The sequence below is a fragment of the Rhinichthys klamathensis genome, unplaced genomic scaffold (assembly GCF_029890125.1).
Source record: "Rhinichthys klamathensis goyatoka isolate OS25496 unplaced genomic scaffold, OSU_Roscu_1.1 h1tg000108l_1, whole genome shotgun sequence".
Classification (NCBI taxonomy): domain Eukaryota; kingdom Metazoa; phylum Chordata; class Actinopteri; order Cypriniformes; family Leuciscidae; genus Rhinichthys; species Rhinichthys klamathensis.
The window spans coordinates 1331129-1343784 of record NW_026606646.1 but is presented as its reverse complement, the minus strand read 5'-3'; the positions used below and the strand labels follow the sequence as shown (position 1 = coordinate 1343784).

At 40.0% G+C, this 12656-nt stretch overlaps 1 protein-coding gene across 1 annotated transcript in view; it reads right to left on the bottom strand.

The window, feature by feature from the left end:
- adam11 (ADAM metallopeptidase domain 11) overlaps positions 1-12656 on the bottom strand; it is a 66794-nt gene that overhangs the window by 28979 nt on the left and 25159 nt on the right. The window contains exons 9-15 of the mRNA XM_056253663.1: positions 6176-6250; positions 6007-6078; positions 5732-5898; positions 5167-5251; positions 2334-2424; positions 2173-2224; positions 856-955 (exon numbers count right to left, since the gene is read on the bottom strand). Of these exons, the coding sequence (XP_056109638.1) occupies positions 856-955; positions 2173-2224; positions 2334-2424; positions 5167-5251; positions 5732-5898; positions 6007-6078; positions 6176-6250 (642 nt within the window). The remainder of the gene's footprint in view (positions 1-855; positions 956-2172; positions 2225-2333; positions 2425-5166; positions 5252-5731; positions 5899-6006; positions 6079-6175; positions 6251-12656) is intronic.

The following is a 12656-nucleotide window of genomic DNA, read 5'->3' as shown; positions in this document are numbered from 1 at the left end:
AGGTGTGAGTTTGAGCTGGTTGGAGCTAAACTGTGCAGAGCTCTGGCCCTCCAGGAATTGAGTTTGACACCACTGGAAGTATACTTCCCTTGTCCGCGTTCTGCTCTGGCTTGCAGACAGTCCACGTGACGTAATTTCGTCACGTGGACACAGTTCGCTGATGTCTGTCCACACGTCCGCATGCAGCCAGATTTTTGTATCCGCACAGACTTGTGAGCAGACAACAGAGCATGTGCAAGTGATTTGAGCACTTAAAAAGGACGGTCCACTAGAATGTGTCTCTACACGCTCACGGTCAAAGGAGTATACATTGAAAGGCTTGTGTGCTCAGCTGTGCAGAAACAAGCGATATCATACGTAAGCAGATGCATATGTAAAATAACGTCAAAATTAAACAGCATATGAATAAAAACTGCCAAATGTTACAGAATGAAATGTCAACCCAGGAGGAACTATAGGACTGTGCAAGCTTTGGGGGTGTTGATGGACTTGATCTACTGCATCTACTGTATGTTTTGATCATCGTTCTGAATCTGGATCTCTATCTGGATGTAGTCTTTGACAAAAACGTGATTTTCTCAGCTTTTTGCTCAAAATGTTGCATTTTTATTAAACTTTCCCACATGCAAGTGTTGATAAAAAAGGAACGCATGAAGCTAGAATAAAACATTTTTGTTGTTGTTGTTTAAAAGCAGATAGTCTGTTCTTTCTTTTGATAAATTGCATATTCAGATATTCATACCACAAAATATTCTGGGGGCCATGAAACTTTTGTGAAAATGATCAAAAATGCTGGCAGAGTCTGGCAACTTTTTTTTTTTTTTTTTTACATTTAAGTGGATGTTCCAGACAAACCTTGTTAGGTTTATTGAAGAGGCAGCTCCCTCCTCCTTGCTGGAGGAACTGAATGTACTCCTCTATACTGCACCGTGAAAACTTTCTGGGCAGATAGTATCTGTCAGGATCACATAATAGAGTTAATACTGTTCAGTTACCCTTACATGGAAACTGTGTGTAAAACTAATAGAGAAGGAACAGCAAAATGTAATTTATATTTGACAGACACTTTTATCCAAAGCAACTTGAGGCCAATTCACACTGCGCCAACATGAGCCACATTCGTCAGGTTTTGTCGGATCAGTGAGTCACACCTTTCGGCATTGGTTGGCTCTTAATTTTGCAGAAACATGCTGAATCTACATTTGTCAGGTCTTGAAAATGTGACACTGTAATCTGGTGACTGTCGCCATTGGTCGGTGTCTGTCGGTGCAGTGTGTGAATTGGCCTTTACAGTGCATTCAAGGTATACATTATGAGTGATCATGGGAATCGAATCTATCACTAGTATTGCTAGTGCCATGATCTACCAGTTGTGCTGGTAAAGCTAAACTATTTAGCTGACTTGAAAAGACTTGAAAAATACCCTCCATGGTGAAGCAAGTTTAAAAAGAATTTTACAGAGCAAGTTAGCTAGCAATCTTAATAGTAACTTAGTAAAAGTAAAGACAATTGATGTCCATCACTAATTTGAGTACTGAGATCACAGTAAAGCAAGAAGAAAGGTTGTATGCAATTCAGAAATTAATTGAGAATGCTTTTAAAATTTCAATTCAATTTCTAAATTTGAAGTAAATTTAAATTAAGATGAAGCTTGAATACATGATTCTATTCAAATTTCAATGTAAGGAAGTAGAATGAACTGAAATTCAAAGAAATTCACATACTGCAACTGTAACTAATTAACTGTAACTAAATAAGATAAGATTTGTTGACTTGATAAAGCATTGTTTGCAAAATAATTTGAAGTTTCAAGGTAGGATTATAGGTCTTATGGCCAAAATAAATAATTATACAAATATAATTTCATTGTATTACATTATTTAGCTTTAGTGGACCATGGTGGGAGAACGCTTATAGAATGCTTTACCTGTGTTGAATTTCTTTGAATTGCAATTAATGAATTCCTCTTCAAGTTATCCTGTGGGTCATGGTCAATAAAAAAATCCTCAATTCTGAATTTTGCTTACTCTGGCCATATACAATAGGGCCTCATGCTTGCAATCCATTTGCCAAACATTTGTGACTGAGCTTGTGCACTTGCATAGTGTATGTTTCCAGCATGAATGTTGCAATAAAAATATACTTACACAAAGACCCAAAAACTTGACTCACCCAGTATCCTCCATGATGCAGCCTAACCACGGATCTGGACATCTGCAGTCTCCTACCACACACACACACACACACACACACACACACACACACACACACACACACACATTAAAACAACAGCCCCCCTTTTAATATTTTGTCAGGAGTGGAAGGATGGTTACCTGCAGTAGCACGGTCTTTGTTCCACATCATTCCAAGGTTCTGTCCTAAACTCTGACATAATGTGATAGCCATGGGTCCCACATTTCCATACTGACATTAACACAGAGATGGTAGATGGTATGTTAGCACTCATTTAGCAGATGCTTTAATACAAAGGAACTTACAGTACGTTTATTATATATATATTTAAAAGTGAGTTTGCTGTCTGTTATTTGATTAAGATTATGAAGAAACTTTTTTTCTTTGGAATAACTTGCACTGATAAATCAGGCACAGTAACACCAGTAATGTGTAATAGTAGGGTTCCCTATACGTCAATCACTTCGGCGTTGTGTCGATGTAGTGACACTAGGGGTCGCACTTGGGAGCCCCAAACACCTCTGATATTTCAGAAAATGCCAATGAGAAATGGCAAGTGGAATTTGCTTGCCACTCCATTCACCTCTGCCTAGAAGCTTCACTGGTTTCCTACTGCACATTTCAACAGTTATTTCTATTATACACACAGATAAGAACTCAGAGAGTTCCCATGGGCACTTCAATGAGCAAGTAGAAAAAGAAAATTTCCAAAAGAGAAAATTCTCTAACAAGAGAGTTTCTTTATAAAAGAGAGATTTCCTCTAAAAGAGCAAACACGGACGAAGAACGTATTTTTAAAGATGCTTTTTCACCCGTGTATTTCTGGATAAGGTCAAGGCCTGTCTCCATTAGACGGCCACGATTGCTACTGCAGTTTGGGCCATGCCCATGCTGGAGCAGCTTTTGTGAATGGTGCATTCTCTCATTGCGAGAGTGTGGCTATGGGAACGTTGCGGTCAAAACTTCCCTGCTTTTTTAAAGCAGGAAGTCACCTCGGTTGCTCCAAGTCCTGGTCCTTCTGCAATCATGCACAAGGCCGCGACGCTGAGGGCGATCTAAGGGTACGAATGGAAGGTCTTCTGATGGGCGCGACTAGCGCTTCCAACCCCTTGTGCTGGCTCAATAGACCAATCAGACTAAACTACGCGATTCAGTTCAGAAACCAGTTTCACAAAAGTTGCGGCTGTGGAGCCTGTTTTCACCAACCAAGATAAGGAGAGGGTCACCTCCCTCGATCATAATGGAGATAAGTGGTGGGTTGCAACCAATTTTAAAGCAGAAACGCAGTTGTTGGCGTGTGTTCGCCATCAAGTTTGGTTCATGGCAATAGACCTGAAAAATGCATACTCTCATGTCTCATTTCCCCGGTATTGTATCCTTGATCACGGAAGGCATGGAGGATGCCCTTGCCCCACTCAGGGAAGTGGGTATTCACATTCTCAAATCTGGCTAATACTAGCACACTCTTACGATCTATTGCGTGTATACAGGGGCCTGGTGCTTAGGTGGGGGGGGGGGGGGGGGTCAACTGGGAAGAAGCAAGCACAGAACTATCTGAAGTTATTCAGACAGAAAACAGACAAACTCAATAATGCAGTGAATGCACTGTCGTGATTGGATAGGCTTCAAAGAGAGTAGAGAATCCATCCCTGTGTAGTCCAGCTGATTTGGAGTCGATTACTCGAAGCTCAGGTAGACTTGTTTGCCTCCTGCCACAACACTGAACCACCCTCTAAAATGGCCAGGACACTGTTTCGGCTCCTCAGCACAAACCTGAATGAGTGGATGCATGCCATCTCATTTTATACCAGTATGTCTGGGGGACTAACATGCAAATTCCACTCGCCAATTCTCATTAGCCTTTTCTAAAGTGTCAGAGGTATTTGTGGCTCTCAAGTGCGAACCCTAGTGTCACTACATCAACACAATGTCTTGTTCCCTCTATCAGAGAACGGAGGTTACGTCAGTAACCAAGACGTTACACTCTATTTTGATAGTCCACTTTAGACATTCTATTAACTATAAGTAACTTTGCAACTACATGTCAACTAACTCTCAATAGAATATTAGTAGACTGTTTGCTTAGGGTTCAGGTTAGTAGAATTAGCTGGCATGTACTTGCAAAGTTACCTATAGTCAGTAGAATGTGTTGGGGGACCATCAAAATAAAGTGTTAACAGATATTAAAGGTAGGGTAGGCAATTTCATAGAGGCTAGCAATAGCAAGCTAGTTTTGAAAATATAAGATCCCTCACTCCTTTCAGAGCGCTCTCCAAGGCCACGCCTCCTCCAAAACACATGAACACGCACAGCCAGCGCAGAGTAAGCAAAGCGTCACGAGAGACAGCCTTAAATTAAGTCCTGTTTCAAAGCACATAACATCACTTGTACCAACTGACTGCTGCAGATTCATTTTGCCGTTGATAGTGTTGCCATAGAAACGAATAGCTCCAAGTAGAATGTCACAATATAATTACGATATGGGTGAATGCAGCATTAGCTCGTTGTTTTGGTTCAGAAGGAACTGTAAAAGGTGGCTGCTGTTTGTTTCCGGTGCTTGTTGACTGTCTGTCTACAACTCTGCATAGCTTAATGGAACGTGCTGCGCAAGCAGAGTGCGCAGAGGTATGGGAATACATAGTTTGACAGGCAGGTAGGACATCCTATCATTGCATTTGGACCGAATGCAATGATTGGACACATTTTTTTTGGTCCTGAGACTTGAGACTGTTTTTTTTATTTAGACCACTTCTATTATTCTACTTGGATGTGAAGAGAGTTTCAACCAGTATAATGAAAAGTGTTTATTAAAAAACCTACCCTACCTTTAAGCAGACAGTCTACTAATACTCTAATGGCTGGTAGCTGACATGTAGTTGCAAAGTCACTTATAGTTAGTAGAATGTCTAAAGTGGACGATCGAAATAAAGTTTTAGCAAAAGTAGCTCTGAGCTTTAGCCATTGAGCTCTCACCTCATTGACTCCTCCACCTCGTGTTGATGAGCAGATCCCCTCGATGTATGCAGTGCCACTGCGACTGCTCTGAAACGTGCGTCCCCTGCGGGTCAGATAATTCACAGAATATTTACCTTACAAAGGTTTTGAACTTCTTACAGAGTTGGTTATCATGCAAGTCATATGCAATCTTAAATTGCAATGCCACTGGTGTGATGCAAATGTGTTGCGATAAGGCCCCATGAAATGATTTGACCAAGTAAATGTTCTTTCCTCTGTTGACGCATTTCCGATTGAAACCAAAAGTTTTTAGGGGGAAGGATATTCTCATTCTCAGGAGCAAAAAATTGTAGATGCCACTAAACTGGAGACAATTACATATTTTCAGTCCATTTCTTAGGAAGAGAAAGGTTTTAAATAAATTAAGTAGTTTACTAGCATATAACAAAAACACAAACAAAGTTGATTTCATGGGGCATTAATTATATTGAATGGATATTTACATTCAATATATATTGCATGTGTCAAATGCAATGACCGAGCGTGCAAAAAATATGTCGTCTAAGAAGGAAGCATAACATACGAGAGCAGGTGAGCTGCATCACTCTTCTCTTTGATATTCTCCTTCCTGTATTTCATAAAGTCACGCAGGGTCACCAAAGGGTCGTCGCCAACAGAAACCATGTTCTGAGTTGACCATGTCTCCATGGCGACAAGCACTATTCTAGTGTTCAGCTGCTCCTTGTAAATCTGGAATTGAATAGGATGTTTTAAGTATAAAAATTGCTACAGTACTTACTCAAGGAAACACATCATGAGAAAAAATCGTGAATATGTCTGTCAAACTTCAGGACGTACAGCATCAGCCATGTTCACTACAGCTTTAGCAAAGTTTCTCGTCTGAGAGGCCGATCTTCGCATCTGTACAAACTACAGAGAGAAACATCAAGACAAATATTACACACCACATGCAAAAAGAAATACAGAAAAGAATAACTATTAAAAAAAATCTATTTTCGGATCTTACCAGTTCGTAATCATTGACCACTAGCAACTCTACATACTTTGTTTCACTCTGAACTGTGCGCGGACCCCTCCGAACCTGCAGGGGGACACATAACAGAATGTGACATGACATGACATGTTAGTGTACAATGATACAGCAAGTGTGAAGTACACAACATATTGTGATGGAAATGTTTTGATGGAGAATCAAATTTTTGTTTGTTTTTTAAAGAGTGTTTAAGGAATATGGATATCAATCAATATGATTAATTCCTATTGTAATGTTTTTTTTTTATTGCATCTTTTTTATCAACATTTCAATCATTAACAACCTAAGCAAAAACCAAAGAAACAACCAAACAATGAAAGCCCAGCAATTACAGTGCAAAAAAAGAAGGAAATAAAATAAAAAGGAAACAGGAGCATTATAATATACCAAACCTCAAAATATTACTTAAAGAAACATCAATACAATCAAGATATGGGGTCCAGACCGGATGGAAATCTTCAGTTGACAAGTGAGTAACGCATGTTAGAAATTCTAAAGGAATCATTTCTCAAATAATCTTATGCCATCCTTTTAAAGTAATACTTTAAACTAACCTGATCGTTTCCTTTTTATATCTTTCTGCCAGACTTAACAGTTGATAAGACTTTACAGTTTTATTTACATCACCATCTTAGTCACTTTAGTCTATTACTTTAGTCACTGTCTCTATGGTTACAGTCATAGATTTGAAAGAAATCTACACACCCCTGTTAAAACAGCTGTTTTTTTTGTAATGTAAAAAATGAATGCCGCTGAAAACCAGTGACACATTTCAAAAAGATAAAAATAAACCTTTTTATAATTGAGTATGTGCCTGTTCAGAATGAACTAATCATCAAGTTCATGTGAAATAGTTCACAACTGTCTTCAGGGCTGCATTAACAATAGGACTAGGTGGAGCTGAAGCCCCAGGGCCCGAGCAAGGAGGGGGCCCGTGATTGGCTGTGGAGTGGATTGACTGGCCATCGGGAGCACCTGAACTTTTCCCGGTGGGCCGATCGCCAATACCCCACCACGGCCCCACATATAAAGCGCTGTTATTTAGTGGAGCAACTGGGATGAAACGGCACTACCTGATTAAACCGCACGTGCATCCAGCAGTCGCAGCTTGTGCATCTGACAAACATTAACGGGGACACATGTGGGCCGGATGGGCCAAATTTTAGCACCAGTCCAGCCCCGATGATTCTCTTCTTCTAGGTATAAAAAGAAGACCTTAATGTTTTAAACTATTTCATGTAAACTCCTTAAGGCAGTCGTATGCGCAAAAGTTGTGGCTTTTTCTGGAAACCTGTTTGCTTTGACCTCATATTTGGTGTTAAAGGGGTCATATAATGGTACATGCACTTTTACAAGTTGATTGTACTGAAATGTGTGTTGGCAGTGTCTGTACACAGCCATCATATAATGATAAAAATCCATCCAGTGGTTTTGTTTTAATCTCCTTATATGTTTTCCCCTGCCTCAAATCGAGCCGTTCGAGCCTGTGACGTCACAAGCTCGCACGCCCCTCCCGCGATTGTTGAATGACAGCCGCGTTTCAACACAGACCCGCCCTCGCTCGTGAGCCAGCTGTCAATCATAGTCTGCGCGGACCGGCGCGGTCATTGTTGATATGCTGGAGCACTGTCTATGAGCAGAATGGCGTCAAAGCGATTGTGGTGTTCTCTTCTTGGGTGCAATAAGGAACACAGCAGTCATTTTAATGTTCCTAAATCCGAACCGCCGAAGACGCAGTGGCTGAGTTTGTTTTCTAAGGGAATATTCCCCACGAGCAACGTCAATGCTCTCATGTTTGCGCGAATCATTTCACACACCAGACTGCTTTATAAACGAGGAGGTATAAAGCTGGTTTTGCTAAGAAGCTGCTCCTGAAAGGATCGGTACCATCTATTCGTGTTCCTGCAGCTGCTCTAGAAGAACTGAAGTGAGTGTAACGTTTTATTAAACTTTATATTAATATTTATATTAATCCTTGTAAATTGCTAGCTGCACGCTTCACAATGAATGCGTCTAAGGTTTACACTCAGGGTACATTACGGCATGTTTTCTATGTATGACGTTCTCAATATAATGCATAATCCCACGTTTGTTTATATATTACAAACTTTTAATTTAGACCCTAAAGAATCATATTAGCTTGTACAAAAATGGCATTATATGACCCCTTTAACGCATTTATGCTTTTAATGTGTTTTAGCCTGGAATATTTTTATATTTTATATAGATACAATACATTGTATCTCTGTGATAAAAATATGACTTTTTAAAATAGGCTACTAATTATTTCTGCAATAGAAAACGTACTCTAGTATGAAAGGGGCCCTCGGGTTTTCTATAGCCCTAGGGTCCTATGTGTTCTTAATGCGGCCCTGCCTGTCTTCGCTTGAAGTGACTCCAAATAAATCTCAGCTGTTCTAGTAAGATTTTTCTGACACCTTCTTGGTTGCATGCTACGGGGTTATTTACACCTGGTCACTTCATGCATTTTCTTTGATCGGATAGTTTCCGATTGTTAAACGAACAGGTGTAAATGGAACTGCAACTGGACCAGTGCAAATGCATCTGGTAGTTGAAGCCATATATGTAAAAGCCAAGTCACACCGCACAGACAAACAGCAACAGACACCAACAAACAAGTTGGCAGTTGAATTTAGAATTGTATGAAAAATAACTGTCATATTCACACTGCCCCAGCAGACACTGACAAACGCTGATTGAACATGTTCAGTCGGGTGAAAACAAATCCAGACCAACGCCGACAGGGGTAACACACTGATCTGACAATACCCAACAAACGTGTATGCTGGCATTTGCATTTGTCTGTGCAGTGTGAATTGGACTTTAATTTTACTCCACCCAAAACGGTAAAAAACAAAAGTGTGAGAGCATGTTATACCAGCTCCAGGTAGTCTACCACAGTGCTACTGCAACATACATCACCACAGATATGGGCCGCCACAGGCGAGTAGCCTATCTCTGTAGAAAGTCCTGAGAGTGTACCTGTGCTGATGTCACTTTAATAATAATTATTAATAATTTGTTACATTTATATAGCGCTTTTCTCTGCACTCAAAGCGCTTTACATTTGGAAGGGGGGAATCTCTTCAAACACCACCAATGTGCAGCCATACTGCACCAGAACACCCACCACACACCAGCTTACTGGTGGAGAGGAGACAGAGTGGTGAAGCCAATTAGTATGTATGGGGATGATTAGGAGGCCATGATGGACAGAAGCCAGTGGGAAAATTTGGCCAGGATGCCAGGATTACACCCCTACTCTTTTTCGAAGGACATCCTGGGATTTTTTTTTATGACCACAGAGAGTCAAGGACCTCGGTTTAGTATAAGAGTCCCCATCATACTGGAGCATTAGGACTCACACAGACCACAGGGTGAGCACCCCCTGCTAGCCTCACTAAAACTTCTTTCACCAGCAACCTAATTTTCCTAGGAGGTCTCCCATCCAGGTACTCCCTGCTTAGCTTCAGTGGGCAACCAGTCTTGGGCTACAGGGTGATATGGCTGCTGATAGCTTTCTCTCCTATTGTAGCCTTTGATCTTGAAATTAGCTGATGATAAATATAATGCAGTTCATTTCTGTTGCTTTTGTTTGTTTAAAATCAGCTATCTGATCAGTAAAAATGCATAAAGTGACAAGGCCCAGAGCCATGGACCACAAAGAGCTTAAGAAAGGGTCTCAGTGTAAGGTACTGCTCAGATGAGGGCTACAAAAAAAACAGAAAAAACAGAAAAAAAAACATTGAAAACAGAAGTCATTAACAAGTGGAGAAAGTATAGCACAACAGCGACATTGCAAAATAAAGTGCTACCCTGTTCTTGATAGTCATGTTCCGCATGTACATACTACTTATTATAGCAATTACAATAACTGGGCTATAACTAGGTACTAACCCTGAACCTACCCCTAAACCTAACCTTGACCCATGTGGTTACCTTATATTACCAGTACTTTTATGGGTAAGTGCACTGTACATGTACTGTAAAATAAAGTGTAACCAAGAACAGGGTCTCCCTCCAAAATTGATGAGAAGACAAAGAAAACTAGTGAGGGAGGCTGTTTAAGAGTCCTAGAAACATTAAAATAGTTGCAGCTCTTTCTGCCAATTACTGGTTGCTCCCTACATGTGACAACTATCTCCAATATTCTCAGTCTGTCTGGGCTATGGGCCAGGGTAGCAAGACGCAAGCTTTTTCTGACCAAAAAACAAAAACAAAAAACATCCAAGCCTGGCTTAACCTTGCAACAACATACATCCAATCTCCATAAACCATGTGGAAAAATGTGTTATGGCCTGATGAGACCAAGTGTGAATTGTTTGGCCAAACTTATAAAAGGTATATGTTTGGCACAAAAACATCACAGGACATCAGCAAAAGAACACCAAACCCCCGATGAAGCAGGTGGCAGCATCATTCTTTGGGGCTGCTTTTCTTCAGCTGGAACTCCAGCTTTAGTAAAGGTTGAGGGAATCATGAATAGCTACAAGTTCCAGTCGATTTTCCTTCTGGTGTCTGCTAAAAAGCTGAAAATGAAGAGAACTTTCAACTTGACAATGATCCAAAACACACATCTAAATCAACAAAAGAATGGCTTCAGCAAAGAAATATGAATATTTTGGAATGGCCTAGCCAGAGTTTAGACCTGAATCTTATAGTAAATTTGAGGGGTGACCTGAAGATGCCCTCACAATTTAACAGATCTGGAATGTTTTTACAAAGAAGAGTGAGAAAATAATCCCTAATCAAGAATGCCGAGCTAAAAGACTCCAATCCAATCATATCAAGTGTTGTAATAAAATCAAAGGGTGCTTCATCTAAGTATTAGCACACCAATCCAATTATTCCAACTTTTTTATTTATATATATTTTTTTTATCCATTTTTTAAACACAGTCACTTGCTTCTTACCTTAATGAACCAGCTGTTTGAACAAACTGCTGGAATAAATAACTCAATGACTCATCAAGTGTCTTGCAGACACCTTGCGGGTTTGTTTTCATATTAAACTTTCTAAAATAATTTAATATTTCAATATTCATAACATTATTTTTAAAACATTAATCTCATAGCATTATTATGTGTAAATTAATGCTGATTTAGATGCAGTTTCTGTGCCAATTCTGCAGTGTACAAATGGAAGTTGGATACTGATTTAATTTGACTGGTAACAGCCTATAGTGTTTTATTATTCTAATTGAATTTATTGATTAAATGTAAGAATGTTACATAAAATATATACATCCAATAAGGTTATAAGAAATTGCCCTTAATAGGTAGAAATGCCATTGGAAATCAATTTAAGGTGGCATCTATTGCCCCTAAATGAAAAAAGTTAATTTCTGCCCCAGCGGGAGTCAGCTGACCATAACAGAACCAACACAAAAACATTATTGTTATTGATAGTTTTTGTCATACTACACACCCCTAGCAATATGGTAATATTTGTAAAATACAGCAAAGTGCCCTCAAATGTTGTTTTTGTCTCCATTTACATTTTAATATTCATTCATCTGTATATTGAGTTCTATAGTTCTGTGTTATATTGATTCTTGTGTGACTCCCTCTCCTCTTCCCACCTTTCCACAGCCTTAGCACTAATTTGAGCCTTTTTCAAATCTTAGACATAAATGATCTGTGCTAAAATAGGCCGGGTGATTCCATGACCCTTTAACAGGATAGTCTCAGCTTCAGACGTCACACCCACTGATCGCCCACAGTCTGTTCGCGGAGTGTCTGGTACATGTTGTACACAGAACTGGTGTTTCGAACTGAACAATTCTAAGCTGTTTGGCTGTATTTACCAAGTTTCTCTCTTTCTCTGTTTCATTGCCAGATTGTGCCCTGTGTCTGCTTACTCGCCTGCCCTTTGTTTGAGTCAACTTTCGAGTGGTTTGTCTTGTCTGGTGCTTATTCGTGGCTGCTCTCGCTCTCCAGCACTGTCCGGCTATCAGACTGCTCTGGTTATGACATGCTGCTGGTCTCTCGGCGTGATATTCATGTAGCTCTTTGGATTGGTTGTCTAACACATGGGGTTTTCAAACCTGTCCTTGAGGACCTCCAGCGCTGTACATTCTGTATGTCTCCCTCATCTAACACACCTGATTCAACTCATCAGCTCATTAGTAGAGACTGCAAGACCCAAATTGGGTGTATCAGATAAGGGAGACACAAAACATGCAGTGCTGGGGGTCCTCCAGGACAGGATTAAAAAGGCTCTCGTCCCTCGCCTGTTCTTGGACACCCGTTCCTCTGCATCCAGTTTTAATTCTATCCCAATGACATCAGTAATTATCAATGTTACATCAGTAATTCACGTTAGTGCTCGGCTAATTTATGCGCTGTTATGATACAGTTAAAAAGATGCAGTTCCCACATGTGCATCGCAATAAATTAGAAATATTCACATCAGTTTGTTGATGGACATGTAT